The sequence below is a fragment of the Enhydra lutris genome, unplaced genomic scaffold, assembly GCF_002288905.1.
Source record: "Enhydra lutris kenyoni isolate GAN:26980312 unplaced genomic scaffold, ASM228890v2 scaffoldscaffold17, whole genome shotgun sequence".
Classification (NCBI taxonomy): Eukaryota; Metazoa; Chordata; class Mammalia; order Carnivora; family Mustelidae; genus Enhydra; species Enhydra lutris.
The window spans coordinates 21,825,908-21,853,500 of NW_019154101.1; the positions used below are offsets into that span (position 1 = coordinate 21,825,908).

Below are 27,593 nucleotides of genomic sequence, written 5' to 3' on the forward strand. Positions count from 1 at the left end.
TTCTTTGGCTCCCCCATTTTTTTCAAAATTTGCAAGCAATTCACTGCATTAAGTTCCCTTTGTTTGAAATACATAAGGTGGTTTCTATGTTCCAAATTGGACCCTGACTGATACAGTGCTATGCAAAAATATTTCAACTTTTTAGGTTATAATTTTATTAAGCTGATAATTGGTATGTATATGATTCCATAAATAAACAAAAGCCCAAATGCATGATTATAAGTCCATTTAACATTGATTCCTTAATCCTAGTCATTTTGAGGAAAATGTGATATTGAAAAATATATTTGCTGCCTATATGAATGTAAATTACTTCCTTTTATGTAATAGGTGCACTGTTTAAGTTTCATTTTCAGGGGCGCCTGGGTGGCTCAGTGGGTTAAAAGCCTCTGCCTTCGGCTCAGGTCATGATCCCAGGGTCCTGGGATCGAGCCCCGCATCGGGCTCTCTGCTCAGCAGGGAGCCTGCTTCCCTCTCTCTCTCTGCCTGCCTCTCTGCTTACTTGTGATCTCTGTCTGTCAAATAAATAAAATAAAAAATCTTTAAGTTTCATTTTCATTAAAATAATAATCAAGCTTTAAAATAACAAATAATTCTGTCAAAAAAATAAAACAGAGCACTTATCATTCAATACTCTACTCAATGAGTGGTCACGTCATCCAACAAAACAAGCATGGATTTGGGAGATAATAGCTAATATTGTCAATATAAGATATCTAAAAATCAATACATACATCATGTGTTCATACAAGCAGAGTGAGGAAAGGCAGCCTTGACTTTATAGTCAAACTGTAAAATTTTCACCCAGTGACTGCTTTGTGTTGTATTATTTCCCAAGAATACAATTGTCAGAATTTGGTTGTAACTCCCGGGGCCACATTAGGAACATTGATAACTAGTTAAAGAGAGAGCACTGATTATCACATTAGGTAAAGGAAAAAAAAAGTAAAACTGTCTACTATTACTTACGAGGGAATTCTACTGGGAAAGTAAAACTGAGAACTATCTAAAATATTTAGTCGCTTTAAAATAATTGGGGTGCTGTGTGGCTCAATTAAACATCCAACTCTTGATTTTGGCTCAGGGCATGATCTTAGGCTTCTGAGATTGAGCTCTGCATTGGGCTCTGCACTCACTGGAGAGTCTCCTCCCCGCCCACCTCCTTCCACCCCTCCCCCACTTGTGCACATGCACGCACTCTCTCTCTCTCTCAAATAAAAAAAACTTTAAAAAAGTAATAATACCATTAAGTGTAAACATAGTATCTAAATATTTCCAATATCTATATACTGAATAAAAAACTATATTCTCCAATAAAAAGCTTACTTTGTGAGAAGAGTGGCATTATCTTGTGCTTTGTAAACCTCTTTTAGCCTGGCTTAATTGATACAACCAAATTCTAATACATCTTTCTACATTCGATCTGTTGCTACGTCACACATCATGTAACCTCAAAAAACTTCAATGTACAAAGGCGCAGGAGGTTGGGGAACTGAGTGAACCAGGCAGCTAGAGTCTTAGTATTATTATCAAAATAATGTTCACCTCTGGAGCCCTCTGAGATCTCAAGGACCCCCAGGGAATACTAGAAAACACCTTAAAAACCAGTGCCCTTAGACTAGCTGCATCAGTGGTTTTCAACAGATTTTTCACTGTAACACATATTTTCTCATGTGTGTTTTCCTGGATGTCTTCAGATATTAACTAAACAAAATGAATACTTATTTATTAAGCAAAACAAATAACATCAAACACTTATGGGTGCTGGAGGACAGTAGGAGGAAGTGGGAGTGCCCAGAGAGATACCTGGTTTTCATCAAAGTATTTTATGTGCTTGTGGAAAATAGACAATGGGTTAGGAATAATGAGCACTTTGTAGCAGTCTGTTCCAACTCCTTTATCTTTGATTCAGTGAATCAAAATAGAATGCCAGTGACTATAACATTATTACAGAGGTACCTTCAATCAGCTAGGTCTGATTTATTTCTTTAAATCACTTGAAAGGTTGAGCATTTTAATAAATACTAGAAATCAATCTCTTTTTTAAAAAAGATTTATTTATTTATTTATTTGAGAGAGACAGAGAGCGCGCGAGCATGAGGGGGAGGGGCAAAAGGAAAGGGAGAGAGAATCGGAAGCCGACTCTGTGATGAGCACAGAGCCCAGTGTTGGGCTGGATCTCACCACCCAGACAGATCACAACCAAGAGTCGATGCTCAACTGACTGTGCCCCCAGGTGCCCCAGAAATGAATCGCTTTTAAAACACTTTTGACAACATTGAGGAGTGATATACCATATGTATTATTTATAGACAGAAACTCACCAGTATCTTTCAGGTGGCTGGTAGAAATGGGGTATATACTATTATCCAATTCTCTTTATATGCAATTGTTGACAAATAATGAGTTTTTATTCATTTATATATTGTTTGGGATATAAATGTGTGTGCACTATTCATTCATTCTTTCAACATATATTTATAGAGTTTCTCTAATATGTCAGGTCCTATTACTGGCAGGATACAAAAGAGAACACAAATTCCTACCTACAGAAGAGATTTATGTTCTAGTGTGGAGAGACACACAATAAAGATAAATAAACTAACTAAATCATACCTTACTTTGTGATAAGCATTAGAGAAAAAAAAGTAAAGGGGGGGGGACAAGAATATTGGGAATAGGAGATGCCATGATTTAAAATAGGGTAGCAAGAAGAGGACTGACTGAAAGGATGGGTTTTGGGAACAGACAGAAAGGAAACCATTACAGGGAAAAGCACTGTAAGCAGAGAAAACTGCAACTGCAAAGACTGAGGTTGAGAGCTTACATAGTGTCTTTTTGGAACAGAAAGCTGTAGAGTTTGTGAGGTCAGAGAGGTAACGGGGGGAGAATCTTAGGGCCATGTATGGGACTTTGATTTTTACTTTGTTTTGGGAGGCCACAAGAGACTATGAACAGAGAGAGGAGTGGCATGATCTGACGTTCTTTTAAGAAGTTTACTTTGGCCTCTATGTTGAAGCCAAACCTCCCTTTGAGGAAAGCAAGAACAGAAGCAAGAAAACCAGTCCCTGGGCTACTGCAATAATCCAAACAAGAGATGGTGTAGGTGGTATCAGAAGTGGTAACTAGCCATTTTCTGAATGTATTTTGAAGGAAAAATCAAGATTATTAGCAAAGTGGATAAGGGACATAAGAGAAAGAGGAATTAAAGATGGGTTTGGATGTGGAAAGATGGAGCTTCTCACCAATACAGTTTAAGATTATAGGTGTAGCTGAGAGACAATTTGAAGCCTGAAAGGGCACGGCAGCGAGATTCTTGTTAATTCCTTTCTTGTGTGCAGACAGATAGAATATCAACTATAATATTTATTTACAGAAACTGTTCTAAATATACTCCAGAGCAATGGAAGACTTGTGAATAACTTTTTCTAAGTTAAAAGTATTTATGGATCAGTAAACATGCTTGTGTCCTGATCTCCACTCTAACTTGAGCAAGAAAGTCTTTAAGTCATGTAACCTTGTCATATCTGTTTCTTTTTTTAAGATTTTATTTATTTATTTGTCAGGGACAGAGGGAGAGAGAGCGAGCGAGCACAGGCAGACAGAGAGGCAGGCAGAGGCAGAGGGAGAAGCAGGTGCCCTGCCAAGCAAGGAGCCCGATGTGGGACTCGATCCCAGGATACTGGGATCATGACCTGAGCCGAAGGCAGCCGCTTAACCAACTGAGCCACCCAGGTGTCCCTCATATCTATTTCTTAATTGATAAAATAAGCATTAGATGGGGTGAACTCTTACGGTCCCTGCCTGAATTCAAATCCTGGCTGTGTCTGTTTTTGTAAAATGGGAGTAACAATAGTACCTACCTCATAGTTTATTGTGAGCTAGTATGTGTAAAGCACTTAGAATGGTGCCGTTCACAGTTAGTATTCTATCTTAAAGCTGGAATTTTCAAGTATATGTCAAATTTTTGGTATTATTTGTTCGTGGGGTGTGTAGGATAAAGGAGTAAGACAGAGGATTAAGCTTAAAGCTGGAGAACCTGCTCTTCAACATTATCACACTTACAGACGTTATAAAAAATATTATTTTGCTTACACTAAGCATCATTGGGCTAGATGGCAACTCTTCAAGAACCAGTTATGTATTGATATATATGAATAAAAACCTTGAAATATATTGATTTCAGAAAAAAAGAGTATGGAAACATGTCTACATATATGGTCACTAGAAATTTCCAAACTTAATAGTTAATGACGTCTCAAAAATGCAGCAGCACTGCAAGTAAGATACTGCCATGGAATGTTGGAATATATACTCTTTTTAAGACAAAAGGCATGCTATTCCACCTTTTTACTATAAATTGAGAAAATATAATCAGTTCCGAGAAAGACAATGTACATGCTAAAATGTAATGGAGGATACCACCACGGTTCTGACGGTTAAAACCACATGAACGCAACAAGATAAGCCATTCCTTCAGTTTTAGATTCTTCTGACTAATCTCTTCCTCCAGCTACCTATGCTCTAGTCTAAGAAAAATGGGTCCAAAAGGAAATTAAGATCTATTTTTTTTTCCGATTAAATTGCTCAACGCTTCAGACGGTGAACTAACTACAACTCTCAAAGAACCCCTTCGTTGTGGCTAAGAGAACAAGCAGTACTCTGCCAAGGACTCTGTACCCCCAAATCCAGCTAGGCGCCCGAAAGCTTCTCTTGGGAGCGGGGATTTCTGAGCAGTACCACCTGCTGGTTCTACACGCGTCTTCCTTGCTTTGCCCCACATCTCACTGGTGGACCGCATTCTTTCGATCTCCGGCACCTAATTACAAATAAAGCACAATACAAAGCCGTTAGAACGATCCAGGCAGAAACTGCAGGTCTCCAGAGGTAGTAACAAGTAGATACCCAACCCCTCGCTTCAGTTTTGGGTCGCGGAGAATCACCACGCGGAAAGGATACCGTGAGCACCCCAGTACGAGGCTCTACTTCCGCCCCGCGCGGCCCCGCCCCCCTTGCGACGCGACGGGCCGTCACGTGACCGTCGCGCGCGTTCCCGGCCGCTGCGGGCTCCGAGGCCGAGGAGGAAAGACTGCGAGACGGCCGAGGCTGCGGCTAGAGAGGTTGGAGTCAGGGTGAGGTTCTTGCGGGGAAGGGTCAAAGTCAGCCACTCTGACGTCCTAGCCCAGGAAAAGGCGTGATGGCTCGCGGTGTCACCTCCAGGAGCGACGCGCTCCAGGTCGGCCCTACACTCCGGGCCTGAGAGGGGCGGTGGCGAGGTCAGGGGCCGGTACGTAGGTGGACGCCCTTGGGCCCGCGCGGTCCGCGGCTCTCGGCGCCCAGGCATGATGGGGCAGTTCAGCTCTTTCCGCCGCCCCCACCTTGGTTGCTGTCGCAGGCGAGAAGACTGTGACGGGCGCTGCGTTGTCCGCCGCCGCCGCAGCCCCTGCCCTGGGCGAGGGCCCGGAGCTGGTCACGGTCAGGGTGCGAGAGGAGGAGCAGCGGCCATTACTGCGCAGCCTCTTCCGCCGGGGTCCTCGTCTCTGCCTTTGGTGGCAACCCGGTTCTTCTCCTCTTCCCTTGGTGGTGGTGTCAGGCCTCTACTGGGGGACCTTCCGTGCTCAAGATTTAAGGACGGCTATGGTTTGAAGGGTATCCTGCGCCCTGTCTCCCGTGTGGAGGCCTCTCCCCGGGACTTGGGTCAGATCGCAGCCGGGGCGTACAGTTCCCTGTATTTTGTCGTTTTCCGGAGTGTCTTTGGCTACTTCCTTCTCTTCCCCCTCTCCCTCCTCCTCCTGCTCAGTGTCTGGGTCTTGCCTAGTAGGAAGAGCAGTCCCTCCACCTTGCCCTGGTAAAGCGCACCGCTGCGTATTCTCGTTGTTTTGATGAGTAGTAAATCTTCGGAACAATTAAGAGATCTCTTTACCAATTGAGCACCCCCCCCAACCCTCAGTGCATCTTAAAAGCGGAGGCTGTTGCTTTGTTCTGGTTGCTGAGTACGAATCTCTCTACCTACCCCCCCCACCCCATCCCGTCTGAAAGAGTACGGGTCTTCCATTGTTGTCGCTGTTTTATTTTCCGTAGGGATCAAGAGAAGGCTGTAAAACTGTTTTGCGTTTACACACACATTTTGGCAACTGGAGCTTTCTCTTGTTAATCATTTTCGTATATGTTTTTATTTTTCTATCCTAAATGCCAGTTTAGTCACACTTATCAAATTTCGAAAAGTACTTAAATTTTAAGTAATATTTTTGTAATATTGGAACAGTGTGGAATTAAGGGAAGAATAAAGCCAAGAAATGGTAGAAAAAGCATTGCCTTTATAGCTTGACATTTCAGGCGCCTGGGCACACTCCCTCCCCTCCAGTATGTGTACTTTTTAAATAGGATGAGAAAGTATAACATTGGCACTGAAAACAGTGTATAATTACAGAAATTGGAGGACTTAAGACTTTTTGTCTTTTTAGCAAATGAATCTTTGTTTAGACTCTGAAAAAGACGTGGAATATAGGACACATGAAGAAATTACCCACAGAAATAATAGGATTTATGATGTTGGCTCTGCTGTTTTCATGACCAGCAAATACTGTTTGTCTTGAGTGTCTGAGTGCTCCAAAAACACATGAAAATAGGTCAAGCAAATTTAAAGAGAAAACCAGAAAAGTGAATGCTACACTAGAAATAGATTTTTGGGTGTGTTTCTTTTAGCCTTGTGTATCTTAAATTGAAACATTTTGTTAAACCCGCTCTTTGATTTAGAATTTATTTTTCAAATGGGCCAATGTAAGTTGTAGGCAAAATTAAAATAATGGTAAACATTTGAAAGTTTTTATTATTCACTGCGTGTTAAAAACTTGGTAGAATTAAAATCATCAGGGAAACTATTTTTCCAAACAGCTAGTCATCAGACATCAGGATGAAAAAGGAAATGGCGTTTTTCTTTTAGGAGTCACGTGTCAACTGGTAAAATATTTTGTTTCAGTTTCCACTGGTTTGAATTGTTAGAAGACTAGGACAGATTTTTTTTTTTTTAATGGATCCAGAAATGATTTTTTAACTTAATATGGAAGGAAAAGTTAGTATTTAGTCTTTTCTTTTCACAGTATTAGTCTTTTTAGAGATTATTTTATGTATTAGCCATTTACTGGCATGAAATGCCTGACGTACTGTCAGCTGAGTAGTTGAATTTTTTTTTTTCCCCAGTGTCAGTAACAGAGGGTGCTACCTTTTTTTTACATTCCCCTCCCTTGTTCTTGATTGTGCCTAAGGAACATGAATTTGTGAAACAACAGGTTGGACAAGGAATAATCTTTGTGGATATGGAAACCATTTTATTAACATTCTTCTACAGCCACCTGTGCCTATTTAAGGAATATTTAGTGTTTATGGCTTACTACCTTTTGGATAATTAAAATAAAACCTGTTAAATTTATGTTAAAGCATTTAGAATTATAGAAAAAAGAGAGAAGGGTTAAATAACAGGGAGTTAGGACTTGACTTGACCAGGGTCACACACAATTAGCAACAGAGCCTTTCTCATTTACAAAATGGCTACAGGCTTTGAAACGTCTGTTTGATGAGATTATTATTATTTTTTTAAAGATTTTTATTTATTTATTTGACAGATCACAAGTAGGCAGAGAGGCAGGCAGAGAGAGAGAGAGGAGGAAGCAGGCTCCCCACTGAGCAGAGAGCCCGATGCGGGGCTGGATCCCAGGACCCTGGGATCATGACCTGAGCGGAAGGCAGAGGCTTTAACCCACTGAGCCACCCAGGTGCCCCATGTTTGATGAGATTAAAATACAGTATTTGTTCACATTCACATTTCATGTTTTGCTTAAAATAAAATGCAGAGGCCAGAGTTGGTGGGGAGATGTAAAGGTTTAATGCTTGAATATGAGGAGTGTGAAGGTCATCGATTGCCATACAGTAATGTTTCATAAGAGGAGTAGTAAACAGTAGAGGAAGTAATTCTTTAAGATAGTGTAGTGTTGGGGCTCCTGGGCAGCTCACTTGGTTAAGTGGCCTACCCCTGATCCCAACTCAGGTCTTAATTTTAGGGTCCTGAGTTCAAGCTTCATTTTGGGCTTGAATAATTTCCGTGTATGGGTTATCCCCATACAGTAATAGAAGAATGTGCCAAATATAGTGGAGGGAACAATTTTGAGGAGGTAGTCAGAGAAAGTGGTAGTATAGTAGCATTCATAAGTTATAAAAGCTGGATTATACTAGGAGGAGGAAGTACAGAACTACAAAAGGGAGGTTTAGAGAAGTATGAATAATTTGGTATAAATAGACTATGAATCTGTGAGAGTGGTGGTAGGAGATAAGTAAGACTAGAGAGAGATTTAGGTTTGAGGTCAAAAGCCTTTGAATGCTGTCCTTAGGCACTTTGCCTTTATTGTATAGGCTGGGGAACCAATATGGGGCTTCGCATATGGGAAGCCCATTTTGCCTTCTGAACATATCACTCAGAGGCTTTTCCACATGGATAAAGTAAAATCATATCAAGTATTGGCCCCCATTTAGTTGAAATGATTTTTGACTAAAGACTTCTGTTTCCCAGTATGACCTGTGTTTTCTGTAAGCTGAGTTTTAGCAGGGGATGAGAGGGAAAGCTAAAAATGGAAACATTAGGGCATTTAGGTATTTCTCTCAATTTGAGACTCTTAAGAAATACTAAGATGTATCTGCTAAATTATATCCCTTCTCTCTATTTTTTCGTTCACTGGTCTTTGATTTTTTTTCCTTTTTTTTTTTTTGAGTTTCTATTCTACAAGTTGGAAGGTTCATTGAAATATTTTTCTTTTCTGTCACTGCTAGCTTTTATATAGAACATTTTCTGTTTTGTGTATTTTGAATTAAAGAGTAAAAACTTTTATTAAACAGCTGTCAGTAATTGGAAAAATATAGGAAGTCTTCAAATCTTTATAATTTGATATATTTTTTTAAGATTTTATTTATTTATTTGACAGAGATCACAAGTAGGCAGAGAGGCAAGCAGAGAGAGAGAGGAGGAAGCAGGCTCCCTGCTGAGCAGAGAGCCCGATGCGGGGCTCGATCCCAGGACCCTGAGATCATGACCTGAGCCGAAGGCAGAGGCTTTAACCCACTGAGCCACCCAGGCGCCCCAAATTTGATATATTTTTAAAGATTTTTATTTATTTATTTGACAGAGATTACAAGTAGGCAGAGGCAGGCAGAGAGAGAGACGGGGAAGCAGGCTCTCCACTGAGCAGAGAGCCCGACGCGGGGCTTGATCCCAGGACGCTGAAGGCAGAGGCTTTAACCCACTGAGCCACCCAGGCGCCCCTTATAATTTGATATTTTAGCTATTATATACTTTCCTTTTTCTTTGATAAGTTCTTTTGAAAAGATAATCATTTATTTGAATCTGTTATGTGGAGAAAAATGGTGGTTTTTTGATTTTGTGACTGACTTGAAAAGTGGAATTGTAATTAGTCCTAGATATTTTCAGAGAAGATAACAGCATATTCAAATAATAGAAGTGTGAATTTTTTGAGTGGTCACAGATTATAAATAGTATGGTATTATTTCATTTTCATTTATACTTACTTACTCATTGGTTGAGTGGGTAAATGACTTAAATTCACGGACAATCTCTAAACTCTTATATATTTTGAAATTTAATCTGTCATCTTTTTCCCCTAGAATTGTTAAGGGGCAGAAATATGTAATGTAGTTTCAAATCTTTTCTTTTTTTCTTTTTCTTTTCTTTTTTTTTTTTTTTTAAGTTTTTTTATTTATTTGACAGAGATTACAATAGGCAGAGAGACAGGCAGAGAGAGAGGAAGGGAAGCCTGCTTCCCGCTGAGCAGACAGCGGGATGCGGGGCTCTATCCCATGACACTTGGGATCATGACCTGACCCTAAGGCAGAGGCTTTAACCCACTGAGCCACCCGGGTGCCCCAGATCTTTTCTCTTCTTATATTACCTTCCTAATAGTTCTTTTCTGTAGAAATTTTCACCTAAAGAAAGTTGGTATTTGCATATCAAAATAGTGTGGTAAATTTTACTATAGTAATTCATAAATTATATTGAGTTTGGTGTATAATTTGTAAATCATTCATTGAAGCAAGAATTATGTATGTTTGAATTATTTATGTTTACCAAATTAATTCTGACTTATAGTTAGAATTCACTATTTTATCTTACATTTTTGGATGAGAGGAAAAGCCTTCTTTTCCCCTCATTTAAAAAAAATCTTCGGTTACAAATTAGAAATTTTCTAAGGACTACTACATATGACCATTCTGAATATTTACATGCTATGCCCTGTCTTATGTCCACTTGGCATTATAATTCTCAGAGGTTATAGTGGATGGATTAGCTTGGGAGAATTGGTATCACTGAAACCAGTCAATTTTGATTACAACACAAAATACAGTTTTCTTTTTTATCTGGTCAGCAAAAGTGTGAAGAAAGTAACATGGAGTTCATTTTCTTAATTCAACGATTCTGGTAATAAATTGCCAGTTTGGTATGTCAAAAGATTGTTAATATGCAAGACATTCTAAACTGGCATTGCCCAATATGGTAGCCACTAGCCACATAGAGCTGTTGAGCACTTGGTAAGTGGCTAGTCTGAACTGAGTTAGTGCTGTAGGTATAAAATAAATACCAAATTTCAAAGAGTATATACACGAAAATATAAAATACCACATTAATAATTTATATGAAATACATTTGGAAGTGGTAATGTTTTAAATATTTGGGGTTAAAGTATTTAAATTAACTTTACCTGTTTTATTGTTCTTAATGTGGCTAATAGAAAATTTCAAATTATAAATGTGGCTTGCATCATATTTCTGTTTGGTGATGCTGTTCTAGACTTCTCTGAGATAGAGTACACCGAAGAAAAGATTTCTTTTTTAAGGAAACACTTTAAAAGTGTTTTTAAGGGGCACCTGGGTGGCTCAGTGGGTTAAGCCGCTGCCTTCGGCTCGGGTCATGATCTCAGGGTCCTGGGATTGAGCCCCGCATCGGGCTCTCTGCTCAGCGGGGAGCCTGCTTCCTCCTCTCTCTCTCTGCCTGCCTCTCTGCCTGCTTGTGATCTCTCTCTGTCAAATAAATAAATAAAATCTTTAAAAAAAAAAAAAGTGTTTTTAAAACACTTTTAAAGAGACACTTCCCATCTCCCTATATTGATAGCTTTGTGATTTGGGGTTAAATCCTTATGGGTTTGGGTTTCCTCGTTTATAAAATGGGTATAGTCATATATACAGGGTTGTTTTAAGGTTATCGAGAGCTTCATGAACTTTCTAGTATGCATATGAACCACCTGGAGATCTGATTCTGTTGCTATGGAATGGGGCTCCAGATTTTTCATTTGTAAGGGACTCCCAGGTAAATGTTGATATAGTTGTTGGGGACACAGTTTGTATAGCTAGGATCTAGAATTCTACATAGATTTTAGTTTATTTTCCTCCCCCTAACCGTTATCCATTTAGGGTCCACTTTGAAAATTATCCATGGGATACAGGAATTGGAAAAGTTGCTGTAGCTTGCAAGATTTACTAAAACTGGTTTTATTCTTGGTTTTTATCCGCATTCTGGAGAATTCATTGCCAGTGAACAAAGCCATAGGTGAATGATGTGCTTGTCAAAAGATAGAAAAATGGCTTGAATCTTATATTTGTAAGTGTATTAACTTTCCTCTTGTATATTTTAAGCTCTTTAAAGAAATGATTAGAACTTGATTATCTTTATATCTTTAGTGGCTGGGTGCCTTGTTCACAGAACTCAAATGATGTTATGTGAATAAATTTATTTCAGTATTTTATTTTTCTCAACAGTTACTTTAAGAAGTTATTCCTTCATCCAAGAAATAATACTTCAAGTCAACAAAACCTGATTGGCAGTTTACTGACCATTTAGAGATAAAAGACAGTCTTTATCTTCAGGAGGTTGATGGTTTAATAGAACAGTCAAAAGCAAACAAATAATTTCAGTGTATGGGTTAGCCCCATACAGTAATAGGAGAATGTACAAAATATAGTAGAGGGAACAAATTTTGGGAGATAGTCCGAGAAAGTGGTAGTATAGTAAAATTCATAAGCTGTAAAAGAGCTAGATTATATTAGGAGGAGGAAGTACAAAACTACAAAAGGGAGGTTTAGGGAAGTATGAGTAATTTGGTATAACTAGGTTATGAATCCGTAAGAGTGGTGGTAGGAGATAAGTAAGACTAGAGAGAGATTTAGCCTTTGAATGCTGTCCTTAGGAGCTTTGCCTTTATTGTATAGATTGAAGAACCAAAATGGGCTTCACATATGGGAGGCCCATTGTGCCTTTTTAGCATATCTCTCAGAGGTTTCAATTTGAGGGGTGTTACTGAAGCACGATAGAACAGTAGTTCAGGTGAGAGGTGATACATGTCTAAACTAGGACACTAGCAATGGCAAGAGAGTAGAGGGTAGATTCCAAAGGTGTTAAGGATAAAAGTTGGCAGAATTTGGTTGGAGAGATGAGAAAAGGATTTTCTGTTTTTCTTTATCTGCATTCCTTGATTAAAGCGTGGAAGCTGAGATGTCACTTTGTAAGATGTGTGCAGACATGGGGGTTTGTGGAGAATGTTTAGAGGAGAGACAGATGTGAAAGACAAGTATTCTATTAAGAAAGAAGTTAAAATGGTTGGGTTCCAGATTGGGCAGGAAAAGAAATGAGACTGTCAACTGCCTAAGAAAAGAAGGCTGTCAAGAAACTAGAGGTCCTTGTGAAATTAAAGAGTTGTGGGAATGATTAAGTTAGCTGGAGGGACCAGAGTTTGTAATCTAAGACGAAGATTACAATTTTAGAGAGGTAGCACTGTAGGTGGCTTATAGTTCCGCATGTATCATCATATTTTTTTGCTGGATGGACAGGGAGGTGAAATTCACTGAATTTAGGATAATAGGAATTGAAAACGGGAGTACAGTTTTTCTCAAAGTGGATTCGATGGGTTACCTGCATCACTTTCACTTAAGGTGAGATTCCTGGCTTAAACGCCATCTGTGTCTACTGGCCTAGAATGGCCTGGGTTAGGGCCCGAGAATGTATATCTCTAATAAGCAGCCTCAGTGGGGCAAGATTAAGAACCTCTTAGTTAGGGGTTGGAATGGGTCATATTTAAACTGGCTTGCAGTAATGTGTCAGAAGTTAGGATGGAGAGGATGATGAATAGTGAAAATTAAGTCACTGCCTTAAAGGTTAAGCTAGAGGAGCTGTAGGTAATTACATAGTGGTGAGCCTTCAAAGAAATACTGTTCTTGTTAAGAGTAATAATGATAGAATAGTAGAATGTTTCCTCCTGTCCTGTGTGTAAAAATGGGCAGTTTCTGTTTTGAGTAGCCTGTAGGAGAGAAATGAATGGCATCTCCTGTGGTGCCATGGAAGTTGTAGGAATCTAAAGGGTAAAGTGAAAGGGTTTGTGGTGGGGAGTAGGGGTGGTCAGGACAATGGAGTCCATATAATGTGTGGACTAAGTTTCCAAAGTCTGTATAACGAAAAGGTTATTTAGAAACTTATTTTGAGTCAGTTACTTTTGAAAATCCTCTGGTTCTAAAACAGATGATTGTTCTGTTAAACATTGAGTAGGATAAGCTGGCTTATATTAAATCTCACCGGGAAAAATTTCTATAAAAGATAAATAATTTATCTTTAAACACTAAAACCCCTATATTGTGAGAGGCACATGGAACTGGAAGAATATGACTCTTCCCTCTTGCTCGTACTGTGAGGCTTACAGTTTTTTTAGTCCTTATGTTTGCTTGATTCTGAGTTCTGTGTTGTGATGTGCCTCCGGCACTGGGCATCGTGAAGTGGCAGGAGAGAATACTAATAGAAGGATTAATGGCTGAAATGTTTTGGTTGGTGCTTCTGGATTCCCTGAATAAGAGGCATCTTGGGAGAAGTTTGACTTAACGATTGTAAACTTGGATATGCATATACATAGCAGGAGGTTCTAGTTAATGTGATGGCCTTGTCTTTTCATACACTACTTTCTTGTAGAAAGGCAGTGGCTATGGAATATATTGCATGTGGGCTAATTTGTCCATATAGAACCTGTTTGACTTTAAAAACATTTTTTTTTTAAAACATTTTATTTATTTGACAGAGAGAGAGATCACAAGTAGGCAGAGGCAGGCAGAGAGAGAGGAGGAAGCAGGCTCCCCGCCGAGCAGAGAGCCTGATGCGGGGCTCGATCCCAGGACTCTGGGATCATGACCCGAGCCGAAGGCAGAGGCTTTAACCCACTGAGCCACCCAGGCGCCCCTAAAAACATTTTTATTGTGATAAAATATAAATAACATAAAATTCGCCATCTTCGCCATTTTAAATGTACAACTCATTGTCATTAATTACATTTACAGTGTTGTGCAACCATTGCTACTTTACGGTTCCCCAACTACTTGATTTTAGCCAGAAATTCTGTATCCATTAAGCAGTAACCCTGTTTGCTCCTCTCCCTTGCCCCTGGTAACTTACCTACTTTCTGTCTCTGAATATACCTATTTTCTTTTCTTTTCTTTTTTTTTTTTTTTAAGATTTTTATTTATTTATTTGACAGAGATCGCAAGTAGGCAGAGCAGTAGGCAGAGAGAGGGGAGAAGCAGGCTCCCTGCTGAGCAGAGAGCCCAATGAGGGGCTCAGTCCCAGGATCCTGAGATCAGGACCTGAGCCGAAGGCAGAGGCTTAACCCACTAAGCCACCCAGGTGCCCCTGAATATGCCTATTTTCAATACTTCATTTAAGTGGAATCCTAATATTTGTCCTTTTGTGTCTGGCTTATTTCACTTAGCAAAATACTTTCAAGGTGCATCCATGCATCCATGTTATAATATGTATCAGAATTTCCTTTCTTTCTATGGGTGAATAATACTCCATTGTATTTGTATACCACATTTTGTTTATTCTTCTGCTGATGGGTGCTTGGGTTGTGTCCACCTTTTGACTTTTTTGTGAATAATTCTGCAGAGAGCATTGGTGTACAAGTATCTGTTTCCGTCCCTGTTTTCAATTCTTTTGGGTATATACCTGGGAGTGGAATTGCTGGATTATATGGTAATTCTGTTCAATTTTTTTTTGAGGAACCACCAAACTTCACAGTGGCTGGACTAGTTTTCATTCCCATCAGTAGTGTACAAGGGTTCCAGTTTTCCACATTCTTGCCAATGCTTACTGTTCTCCTTTTTTTTTTTTTTTAATTATAGCCATCCTAATAGATGTGAAACAGCAGTTCTTGTGGTTTTGATTTACATTTCCCCTGATAACTAATAATGTTGAGCATCTTTTCATGTATTTATTGGCGGTTTCTGCATCTTCTTTGAAGAAGTATCTACTCAAATCTTTTGTCCATTCAAAAAATTTTTTTTGTCCTTTTGTTGTTGAGTTGTAGGCATTCTTTAATGTATTGTGGATATGAAATCCTTACCAGTACATGATTTGTAAAGATTCTCTCCCATTCTGTAGGTTGACTTAACTTGCTTGACAATGTCCTTTAACGTCCAGAAGTTTTAGTTTTGATGAAGTCCACAATTTTGCTTTTTCTTTTATTACCCATGCTTTTGGTATCATTCATATCTAGGAATCCATTGCAAAACCCAACTTCCTAAAGATAAACCCCTCTGGGGGCACCTGGGTGGCTCAGTGGGTTAAAGCCTCTGCCTTCGGCTTGGGTCATGGTTCCCGGGGTCCTGGGATCGAGCCCCGCGTCAGGCTCTCTGCTCGGTGGGGAGCCTGCTTCCTCCTCTCTCTCTCTCTCCGCCTGCCTCTCTGCCTACCTGTGATCTGTCTGTCAAATAAATAAATAAAAATCTTTAAAAAAAAAAAAAGATAAACCCCTCTGTTTTCTTCTAAGGGTTGTATGGTTTTACCTCTTTTTAGGTAGTTGGTCTGTCTTGAGTTAGTTTTTGTATGTGGTGTGAAGTAGGGGTCCAACTTCATTCTTTTGCAATGGGCAGTTTCTGTTTCGAGTAGCCTGTAAGAAATGAATGGCACTTCCAGTACTGTGTTGAATAGCAGTGGTGAAAGCAGGTATCCTTGTCTTGAAATTTTCTCATTTTTAAGATAAAATTTGCCACTGAATTTTGTTAAGGGATCGTACATAATTGACTAATTTTACTGATCTTAATCTGTGTAGAAGTTGATGAAATAATTTCTTTTGCAGCACAGCATGAACCAGCAATGGAAGACAAAATACCTCACACTGTTTGACTGCCTGTGAAGATGATTGTTTATTTTTGTGACAGACAGCTGTGGGATTTGTAGTAGAAATGTAAGTATGGCATCATGGTTTGTCCCAAAGATGCAGTAAATTAAATGAACTGATAAAATGCAATTAGCCAAGTATATGTTATATTTAGTTCTAATTATACAAAATGTGCATTTTGTATTGTTTTAGATGTTTTATTGAGTTAGTAATTTTATTCACGTTAAATTATTGTTAATGTAGATATCCAGAAATCTTATCAGGAGAAATTTCTATAAAAGTCAATGAAACAAGACAAAAGAATTTTCTCATAGAAGGCTAAAAAACTGGGAATTTTTAGATCTTCCAGGTTCTACTTTCTCTTTTCATACTAATTTACTTAAAAACCAACCTAGGCAGACAGTATCACATTCTATAAATAAGAGGGACTTAACGGGACTTAAAAACACTAGTTATTAAAAGCTTGTTTAACTAAATTGAAGTGTTCTTTAAATTGATTTTTTAAAATAAAGATTTAGAGAGTGTGGGGGAGAGAGGGACAAAGAAAGAGAGAGAGAGTCTTAAGCAGACTCTGCTGAGTGCAGAGCTCGACACGGGCTTGATCTCACAACCCTGAGATCACGACCTCAATTGAAACCACAAGTCAGACATTTAACCAGCTGCACCACCTAAGCACCCTGATTAGTTGATTTTTTAAAAATTTAATATATTACTGCATTTTAATTAATATTGAGTTCACTCTAGCCCCCAGTTTTACCAGTTGTGTTTTCCTGTTGTTTAGTTTTTGTGAAATATGCTTCAAAATACTACATTACCATGATTTTGCCCATTTTGAATGTCATTCTATTCTTGATGTATATTTTTACATGATGAACAAACATATTTCTATCTTCCAAGTTAATATGAACATTATCCAACCTGTAGGTATTATTTCACATGTTCTCTCAGTTTGACATGTAACTATTGCTATCTACTTCAATATGATGCTTTAATTATATATTAAAAGTATGGCAATATCATTCTTAGTGTTGAGAATCTGATAAAAGAAAAGTGAAACTTACAAGCATTTTTCTTTAAAATTGGGGCAAATAGGGTGCCTGGGTGGCTCAATGGGTTAAGCCGCTGCCTTCGGCTCAGGTCATGATCTTAGGGTCCTGGAATTGAGTCCCGCATCGGGCTCTCTGCTTAGCGGGAGCCTGCTTCCCTCTTTCTCTCTCTTCCTGCCTCTCTGCCTACTTGTGATCTCTCTCTGTCAAATAAATAAATAATCTTTGAAAAATAAATAAATAAAATTGGGGCAAATATGTCTTTTATTTAATCTTATTCATATGTTATCTGCCTGTGTGTGTGTGTGTTTAAATCCTGTAGGTTAAATATTATAGGTGCTGGTCATCAAGGAGCTAGACTATGGTCTAGGAAGTGAACCATAAATATTAATTAAACAGTGGAAGAAATGCCATATTGAGGTAATAATAAGATGCTTTTGGAACTGAGAGGATTTAGTCCATCTGATGGTCCAGAGTGAGAAGAACTTTTAGCTTGATCTTGAAGAATAAACAGAATTTTAACAAGCTGAGAAAATTAGGAAATGTTTTTCAAGCCAAGGGAATGAGGGAGGGGCACAGCTGCCTAAATATCAGGGTATCCTAGGGAAGTCAGGGAGCAATCCCATGTGGCAAAGTGCGGTAGGGAGGAAGAGATGTCAGAGTTGGTAAAGGGAGTATTTAGTACCTACTATATTGCTAGGAGCTCACTGGGTATTTTATTTGGATTATTGAATTTAATTACTGTGAAAAATGGTAATAGCTCATTTATTGGTGAAGAAACAGAAGTAGAAAGATGAAATCATTTGCCCTAGGTCAGTGTTTTCCAAATTTCTCTGTTAAAAACTTGTTAAAAACACAGATTTTTAGACTGTAATGCAGATATGTGCGAATTTCCAGGGTAGAGCACACCAGCTAATTCTTTCTTTTGGAGAGTTTGGGAAATGCTCTCCTAGGTCCATGTATTAAAAATAAATGATGGAGCCAGGATTCTAGCTAAGTCTGCGTTACTCTAAAGGCTTATGTCAATGTACTCAGAAGCCAGTGCTTAGGAATTTGGATTAGATAATGTAGGCAGTAGAAAACTATTGAAGATTGGAAGGAAGACTAATTAGACATGATTGAACTGAGAAAAAGGGATGAAGAGGAGAAAGGACCGAAGTCAGGGAGTCCACTGGGGAGGTTAGTACAAGAGTGTGTCCAAGAAGCCAGAATTGGGATTATAGGCTTTGGGAATGAAGGGCACACATTCTAAAGGTTTCTGTCATGGAAAAGAGAAGTGGCTAAGGAATAAGGGAGCATCCAGAATGGCTCTGAGTTTTAGGCAAGATCAAAAACAGGAAAGAGAATGAATGTTTAGGAGAGCAGAAATTTTGATTTTAGTCCTGTTTTATTTTAAGTTCTTAGAGAATACGGAGGCAAATTCTTTGAATACAGATTGGAAATACAGTTGGCATGTTCTCGATATTAGATTGTTGGAGTCATGGTAGTATATGTATTAAGCTGAAATATTCAGTAGATTGTGTAGACACAGAATATAGTATGAAAATAGGACCACAGACAGCACCTTTGTGAAGAATACTGGTACTTAAGGGCAACTAGAGAAAAGAGAAAACAATAAAATAGAAAGGAAAATTGAGAGAAAGTACCATCATGGAAATGCACAGTATAAAGTTTTAGAAAAAGAGTTGGTGGTCATATCATTCAGTGCAGTGGGATCAAGTATATTGAGACAGAAAAAGATCATTAGACTAAGCATGGTAGTTGATATTGAAATTTAGGGGTAGAGAATATTAACCAAAATCTTGAGGGAATTGGGATGGTACTAACACCAGAAATTGAGGGGTTAGCTTTTCAAAACAACTAGCAGTACTCTATCTTGAGCCAAGAGGAGTGATGATAAGGTAGAGTAAGGATAAAGATAAATTTCAGGGATTCACCCTTACCTAATTTTTGAATGATGAAGGAGTCCAGGATATCTCTAAACTAAGAAGTTGGGGAAGTTGTGTAATAGTTTTTGGGGGAATAAGGAAAGGAAGTTGTCTTGACTGAGTGAAGAGTTATTCATAGGAGGCTTGATAGTCTCTGGGAAATCAAAATAGCTATGTGTGTTGCTTACAACTTTTACACCATACATTTCACTATAAAAGTGGAAATTTTCATGAGTTTAATAGTTAACTTTTATTAAGTTTTCTCCTTGCTTGACCCGTCTTTTTTTCAAATGTCTCCCTTGTAGCTTTTTTGGTGGTGGTGTCTCTTTATTCCCCATCTCTCTCTGACCATTTCTTAATATCTTTTGTAAGCTATTTTGCCTCATTAGTAAACACTGAAATAATCCAAGGTTCTGTGGTTGGGCCTTTTGTCTGCTCTCTCTGCAGGTTTAATTTGGGCATTCACTCATTTTCATGTCTCTTAAGAACCATGTATTGGTGACTCATCAGACTTTTTTTCAGTTTAGATTTCTTCAGAGTACCAGTCCAGTAAATTGAGCTGTCAACTACCTATCTTCATCCAGATATCTTACAAGTATCTCAAAGTCATTATGTCTGAAACAGTACTCTCTTCTCAGATTCTGAATCTTGATGGGTATGCGACCAATGATCAGAACGCAAATACTTTCATTTCCTAAGTATTTCTTGTATTCATTTGTTGGAACCTTACATCTGCATCCTCCCTCCCATTATCTTATATCTGAATTAATATAAATCCTAGTTTCTTTCTTGCCCCATGCCACTAAGTCTTCCTCCAAAAAGCTGTCCAAATGATTTTAATAAACAACTAAGCCTATCACTTCCTTACATAAAACCTTTCAGTGAATTCCTTTTGCCTACTTAGGAGTTCATATGTAGACCAGCTTCATAGAGATCCTGAATCCTTTGAAATTATATGTAACATTTCATCAGATTGTTCTTAATAATGCTGTGATCTAGAAATGTTTAAGAACTGGGGCATCTGGGTGGCTCAGTTGGTTAAGCGTCCACCTTCAGCTCAAGTCTTAATCCCAGGGTCCTGAGATTGAGCCCTGCATCGGGCTTCTTGCTCACGGGGAGCCTGCTTCTCAGCCTGCCACTCCCCCTGCTTGTGCTCACTTACGCGCTCACATTCTCTCTCTCTCTCAGACAAATAAAATTTTTAAAAATAAATACATAATAAATAAAATGTTTAAAACCATTGGTATTTAGAGAAAATGTTTAAGTTTACTAAGATAACATAATGTACAAGGTCTTCGCAGCATTTCCTCTTGGATAGTATATTTTATCATGGCCATAATTATGGAGGCATTCATTAGTAGCTAAGAGTGAAGACTGAAGTTAGTCCATCTGGGTTTGAAACATAGATTTAGAATTGGCTCAGTCATTGATGAATGGAGCCTTTGGGCATATCACCTGAGCTTTCTATATCTCAGTTTCCTTATCTGTAAAATAAGGAAAATAGTGGACCCATTTTATAGGGTAATCTGAGGATTAGGTGTAAAGTATTTCAAACAATACTCTCCCTCAAATAAATAAAATTTTAAAAAAAGTGGGGGGAGAGGGGTGCAGGGCCTGAATGGCTCAGTCAGTTAATCATCTGCCTTGGGCTCAGGTCATGATCCTGGGGTCCTGGGATTGAGCCCTGCATCAGGCTCCCTATTCCACAGGGAGTGTGCCTCTCCCTCCCCTCCTGCTCTCTCTCAAATAAATAAAATCTTTAAAAAAAAAAAAAAGAATTTCATTAACAGTTGATTTATTTAACCTAAATTGAAAGGGATGTAAGAATACTTGTGCTCCCATTCTGTATCTAATTTTAGTTCTTTCTGTTCCCAAAATGTTTAAAGTTATACTGAGGCTTAAATGAAGCAGTAGGACCTGATGAATTAAAAGAGGCTTTCATATGCAGGTTTATGCTTTCATTTAATTTATCCACTTTATAATAATTTTGAGTTGAATGTGAATTATCCCAACTTTACTGGTGAGAAAGCTGAAGACCCAGAAGCACAGTGTGAGTATGTGATTTTTTTCAAAACCTCTTACAGGTACATTAGGTACTGCTTATATTTGGCAGAATTGAAAGTAATGTACATAGACGGTTACCACAGTATAAAGTTTCTTGGAACAGACCAAAAGTATTCTGAATCTTTTGCCAAATGTAAATCGAAATATGTGGTATTCTATCTCTTGTCATTTTGGGAAGTACTAAGATTTTGTATTTAAGAAATACATAGGAGTTGTAGGGAGCCTAACAAAATGTATTGTGCACGGCCAGTTCTTTCTGGGGAAATAAGCATTGATTAACCAGTTGAGAAGCAAGTGCTTTCACTTACAACTTAGATTGTTAAGTGACAAGATCTTTGAAGGCAAGTGTTTATTTCAAAATACTTTGAAGCTCTTTTAAGTGCCTAACACATGTAGGAGTTCATATCTGGTAGAACTTACATAGGTTGGGAAAAAGTTACAGTTTACTAGTTTGTGTAACCTAGAGTTTCTGGTAAAGGAGTTGATTGGAAATGGAATTAAAGGTTGAGAAAAGGTTTGGAAATCAAGTATTTCATAGTGATCCGTTCTTTCCACTGAGACTGTGAGCCCCTTCCTTTTCTAGACAGATACAATCTTTTCCAAAACTTGCTATCATTTTGAACCTTGTATATTGTAGAACCAAGGACACAGGAGAAAGCAGTAAGAGAATAGATTGTTGGACTGGATGTGCTGTGATTTAAAGCCTAAGAGGATTGTTTCTCAAGTTTTGATGAGCATAAGTATTTTTACTGACTATACCTTTTGTAACCACTTTACCCAATTTTGAATGCTTGATCTTGGAAAAAGGCAGAAATTCTTATTCCTTGTTTAAAACAGCAGAATCAATGGTACAGAAAGACTGTCATTCATTTTAAGCAGCAGTTAATTAATGGTTGCCAATCTCTGTGAGACCTTCACCTCTATTCCTCAGTCTTTTTACATATCACTGGTGCACTCCTCTATCATTTTCTGCCCTCTTAAAGGCAGAGGCTTAACCAACTGAGCCACCAAGGCGCCCCCTCATTATTACTTTTTATAAGCATCCCAACATGTTATTGCAGGAATTAGGCCATATTGTGATTATCTGCTTTGCTTGCATGTGTGTTTCCTTATTTAACAAAGCAGGCATGTATCTTTAGATCCTTCAGTACTCAGCATTGTGGGGCACCTGGGTGGCTCAGTTGTTAAGTGTCTGCATTCAGCTCAGGTCCTGATCTCAGGGTCCTGGGATCGAGCCCCACATCATCCTCCCTGCTCAGCAGGAAGCCTGCTACTCTTTCTCTCACTCCCCCTGCTTGTGTTCCTTCTCAGTCTCTCTCTCTGTGTCAAAGAAAGAAAGAGAGAAAGGAAAAGGAAAAAAACCTCAGCATCATATATGGACTATGGTAATTTTTTAATAAATGTTCATATGACTCAATAAGGCAGAAATTAACAAATTTTATATGAGTGTTTAAGCCCAATATCATCCAGTTTAACAAATCTTGTCCCTTTCCCTTTCGGGCAGTTTCAACATTCATGTCATTTTCTCCCTTTTTTTTTTTTTTTTTTTTTTTTAAAGATTTTATTTATTTGACAGACAGAGATCACAATTAGGCAGAGAGGCAGGCAGAGAGAGAGAAGGAGGAAGCAGGCTCCCTGCTGAGCAGAGAGCCCGATGCGGGGCTCGATCCCAGGACCCTGAGATCACGACCTGAGCCGAAGGCAGCGGCTTTAACCCACTGAGCCACCCAGGCGCCCCTCATTTTCTCCCTTTTAACAGAATTGTAACATTTGTGAAGCTTTAGTGATTGCAAAGTATTTTTGTTCGGTGTTTGTGTTTTTTGGTTGTTCTCACTTAAGTTTTATAAACTGATTTGTAGGTAAGGAAATTTAGACTGGATTTAACTGGGTGCTGAAGAGTAAGGAAGAGGGAGACTCGGGTTTTTAGATTTCTTATCTAGCAGTGGTTTCATTGTGTAATAGCTGCCTTATTTCACATCACCTTTCTCCCTTGGCCATCTGCAATTTATCATTATAGTCTTCAGTGTGCTGCTTCTGGGTTGATCTTGAAGTGCACTGACAGAATTTTTATACATTCCCAAGGTATGTACAAGTAAATTCTTAAAAAAAATTTGTCAGCCAGGTGGTTTAAATTAATATTTAAAGTAAAATAAAAGGGACATTCGGGTGGTTCGGTTAAGCCTCTGCCTTCAGCTCAGGTTATGATCCCAGGGTCCTGGGATTGAGCCTTGCATGGGGCTCCTTGCTAAGTGGGGAGTCTGCTTCTCCCTCTACCTGCCACTCCCTCTGCTTATGCATGCTTTCTCTTTGACAAATACATAAAAATCTTAAAAAATAAAACTCAAAACATCTTTTTTTTTTTTTTAAAGAGTTTATTTATTTGATAGAGATCACAAGTAGGCAGAGAGGCAGGCGGGGGGGTGGGGAGCAAGCCACTCAGGCGCCCCTCGAAACATCTATTTTATATGATGGTATTATATTCTCCACTGAAAAACATTCATTTTCTTAGCTAATATTTGAGTGTTCTCTCTCTGCCAGGTCTTGTATGGGAATTCAGAGACGAGCCAAAGTGATCTGTGTATTGCCTTTACAAATCCCACCTGCTTATGGGGAAGACTTAAATTAACAAAATAAACATACATATAAATGTAACACTGTAATTCTAATAAGTGCTAGGAGTGAGAAGTACATAGTAGTAAGATATTTAAAGGAAAAAAAAAATAGGTGATTTGACCTAGTCATGGAGACTTCCTCAAGAGGGATAAGATGGGTAGTAGTTAGTCCATGGGGGATGTAGAAGGCAGGAGGTAAAGAGATGTTCATACAGAGAAAACCTACTGAAGGGAGCGGCCAGTGTGGTTGGAAGCCTGATCAAGGGGAAGTCTGATAGAGATGAAGCCAGTGTGAGAGGTGGGGGGGCAGGACCATTGCAGGGCCTATAGATCCTAGTCTTTATCCTAAAATCAACTTTTTAAGCAAGAGGTAAGGCTAGACCAGTTAAAAGGCATTTTCAGTTATTTGATAAACAGTATTTATTTGGTGGCTAGGGAAGGGTAACAATGCATAGTAGGTGGATTCAGGACATACTTAGGATAAAATTGGTAAGACCTGCTGATGTTTTGGTTGCAAGGAGTAGAAGGGCAGTTTCAGTGATGGATTTCTGGCTTGAACAAGCAGGTGGATAATGGTGTCCTGGGGTGGAGGGTGGAGCTTTTACGGAGTAAATAAGGAAGAAACAGATAATGAGTTCAGTTTTCCTTTTTGCCCTCAAGACATCCAGGAAGAAACCTAAAATCAACCATTAGAAATCTAGATCTAGGGCTCACTACCATGTACTTCTCATTCCTAGCACTTAGCAGAATTGCACTGTTAACATCCATGTGTGTGTTTATTTTGTTAATGTCAGTCTTCTCCATAAGCGGGTGGGCTTTCGTTTTTGTTTTCCCATTGTCCACTATGTAGCACACGTATATAATAGGTGCTTAATAATAATCTGAATTGTCGAATTATATTGGAAGAGTTGAAAAACAGTTTTAATAGTACATGTATTTTCTTTCCTTTTCTTAGGATGGCTGGCTGTGGTGAAATTGATCACTCAATAAACATGCTTCCTACGAACAGGAAAGCGAATGAGTCCTGTGCAAATACTGCACCTTCTCTAACTGTCCCTGAATGTGCCATTTGTCTGCAAACATGTGTTCACCCAGTCAGTCTGCCTTGTAAGCATGTTTTCTGCTATCTGTGTGTAAAGGGAGCTTCATGGCTTGGAAAGCGATGTGCCCTCTGTCGACAAGAAATCCCTGAAGATTTCCTTGACAAGCCAACCTTATTGTCACCAGAAGAACTCAAGGCCGCGAGTAGAGGAAATGGTGAATACGCATGGTATTACGAAGGAAGAAATGGGTGGTGGCAGTATGATGAGCGCACTAGTAGAGAACTGGAAGACGCTTTTTCCAAAGGTAAAAAGAGCACTGAAATGTTAATTGCTGGGTTTCTGTATGTTGCTGATCTTGAAAATATGGTTCAGTACAGGAGAAATGAACATGGACGTCGCAGGAAGATTAAGCGGGATATAATAGATATACCAAAGAAGGGAGTAGCTGGACTTAGGCTGGACTGTGACGCTAATACCGTAAACCTAGCGCGAGAGAGCTCTGCCGACGGAGCGGACAGCGTATCAGCACAGAGTGGAGCTTCTTCCATTCAGCCTCTAGTGTCTTCTGTAAGGCCCCTGACATCAGTAGATGGTCAGTTAACAAGCCCTGCAACACCATCCCCTGATGCAAGCACTTCTCTGGAAGACTCTTTTGCTCATTTGCAGCTCAGCGGAGACAGCATAGCTGAAAGGAGTCACAGGGGGGAAGGAGAAGAAGATCGTGAATCACCATCCTCAGGCAGGGTACCGGCACCAGACACCTCCATTGAAGAAACCGAATCAGATGCCAGTAGTGATAGTGAGGATGTATCTGCACTTGTTGCACAACACTCCTTGACCCAACAGAGACTTTTGGTTCCTAATGCAAACCAGACAGTATCTGATCGATCAGATCAATCAGGAACTGATCTATCAGTAGCAGGGGGTGGAACAGTGAATGCTGGTGTCAGATCTAGAAGGCCTGATGGACAGTGCACAGTAACTGAAGTTTAAATAAAAGTCTTCCGCTCCATGCTCAAAGTTAAAATGGTTATCTGTAAATTTCTGCCCACATAACATTATACTCATCCCTGGTAGTGCATTTTTGGGAGTTGGGGTGGGAAAGGGTATGGGGAGGACAGACTTGTAATTAAAATGTCTAACATGTCTGTTGAGGAATTTATTTAATATAAGGAACTTGGCGTTAATAGTTGAGAGCGGTTTAGTAATAACCCAGTTTTCTTGAGGTCTGTTTATTTTATATATTTTTTAAATTTCTTCAGTTCTTTTGGCCAGTGTGTGTGTATTATCTGTGCATTAACAGTCCTCATCTGACTCTTGCGTTGTGTCTTAGTTTTCTGCATGGATTGATGTAAAACCATTACTCAAATTTGGCATCTATGAGATGTTGGTATTGGTATGAACAGGAAGCTTAATTAATGTGAGAATAAATGTGAATCTGGGATTTTAAAATAGATGAATAACAGCTATTAAATAGTAAAGTTACTGAAATGGAAATGTAAAGAAAACAGCTAATAACTCATGTTTCAGAATCTTGTCTGTAACATACTTCACAGCGTTTCCCATAGGCTTTGCTGTCTAGTCCTTGTAGTTTGAGGTTTCTCTTGACCTGCATTTTTCTTTTTGATTACAGAATTTATAATTTAATAAATACTAGAGTTTATCAAAAAATAATTTGTCTGTTGTTTGAGTCCGGAAAGAGGATGGAAACATTTTGACATTTGCGGTCAAGTCAGTAAACAGGTGGTGGTTTGAAATGGTTGCATTCAGCTTAGTCACCTACTCAGGAAAGTTTTTTTTTCCAGAGACTATTTAAACAGAATCTACAAGCAATTGCATGGAATAAGTATGTATGGAAATAAACCTAAAGCTCGTGAGACTTGAATTTCTTATATAACTGATAGTAGAGACCATACATATTAGATTTTCATTGCCAGTCTTCACTAGTGGTCTGATACTAATGAATTAAATGGTAGGCTTATTTGTAAACAGCATTAGTAGACACAAATTTAGTTTACATAAAACATAGAATTTGTGATAAAATAGGAAGTCTTGGGTTAACTTGGTAATCCAGAATTTGTTTCTGAAAAATGGTAATGTGAGTTTGTCTTAATATATTTAACTCAAAACAGTAGGATCGTGTTGAAGCATATACAAGTTATTTTTAATATGTTTTTCAAATGTGAATTGAATGTTACCATAGCAAATAAAAACGGTCCTTACTTTGAAAGTATCTTTTATCTCTTGTTGTGATAGGTTAGAATTGGGAGTTAATTCTTCGACTTACATGCTTTTTAGAGCCTGTATTATAGAGATCATAAAAGTTTGAGTTGTACATTTGTATTAAGTCTACTTTTAGAATATAGCTAGTTATGGAAAAGAAAGGTCAGCTACTTTTCAGAAGAAAATAGAAATCTGATCTATAATGCAAATGTTAGAAGATGCTTCATGAGTCCTTTTGACATCTTAGGAAGTTTTGATGTAAAGTTAAATTTTATTACTAAGTAAACAGTAGTACTTACTACTAGCTCAGAAATTCCAGGGCATACACATAATGGCCAATTTTGTAGAGTCAGTAGACTTTCCACATGATGACTATTGTTTGGGAGAGAACTTAAAATAGAAAACTAGGTTATTAAAATACCAAATAAGGCTCCAAATTTGTAGGATGGTAAGGTGGGAAGCTTTTTTA

The 27,593-nt window shown here is 38.7% G+C and overlaps 1 protein-coding gene across 7 annotated transcripts; it reads left to right on the top strand.

Annotated features, from left to right (window-relative positions):
• The first annotated feature begins 5,029 nt into the window (after positions 1 to 5,029).
• Positions 5,030 to 27,565, top strand: LOC111147620 (ring finger protein 146). 7 transcript variants are annotated; one of them, XM_022503791.1, is made up of 3 exons: positions 5,030 to 5,120; positions 16,167 to 16,274; positions 24,814 to 27,564. In XM_022503791.1, coding segments are annotated over exons 2-3 (1,083 nt in total). In that variant the 5' UTR covers positions 5,030 to 5,120; positions 16,167 to 16,272; the 3' UTR covers positions 25,895 to 27,564. The 7 variants fall into 7 exon arrangements, with proteins under 7 accessions (XP_022359499.1, XP_022359505.1, XP_022359503.1 ...); XM_022503797.1 differs by having other exon boundaries at positions 5,062 to 5,132; positions 24,814 to 27,565; XM_022503795.1 differs by having other exon boundaries at positions 5,085 to 5,132; positions 16,172 to 16,274.
• Positions 27,566 to 27,593: the final 28 nt, after the last annotated feature.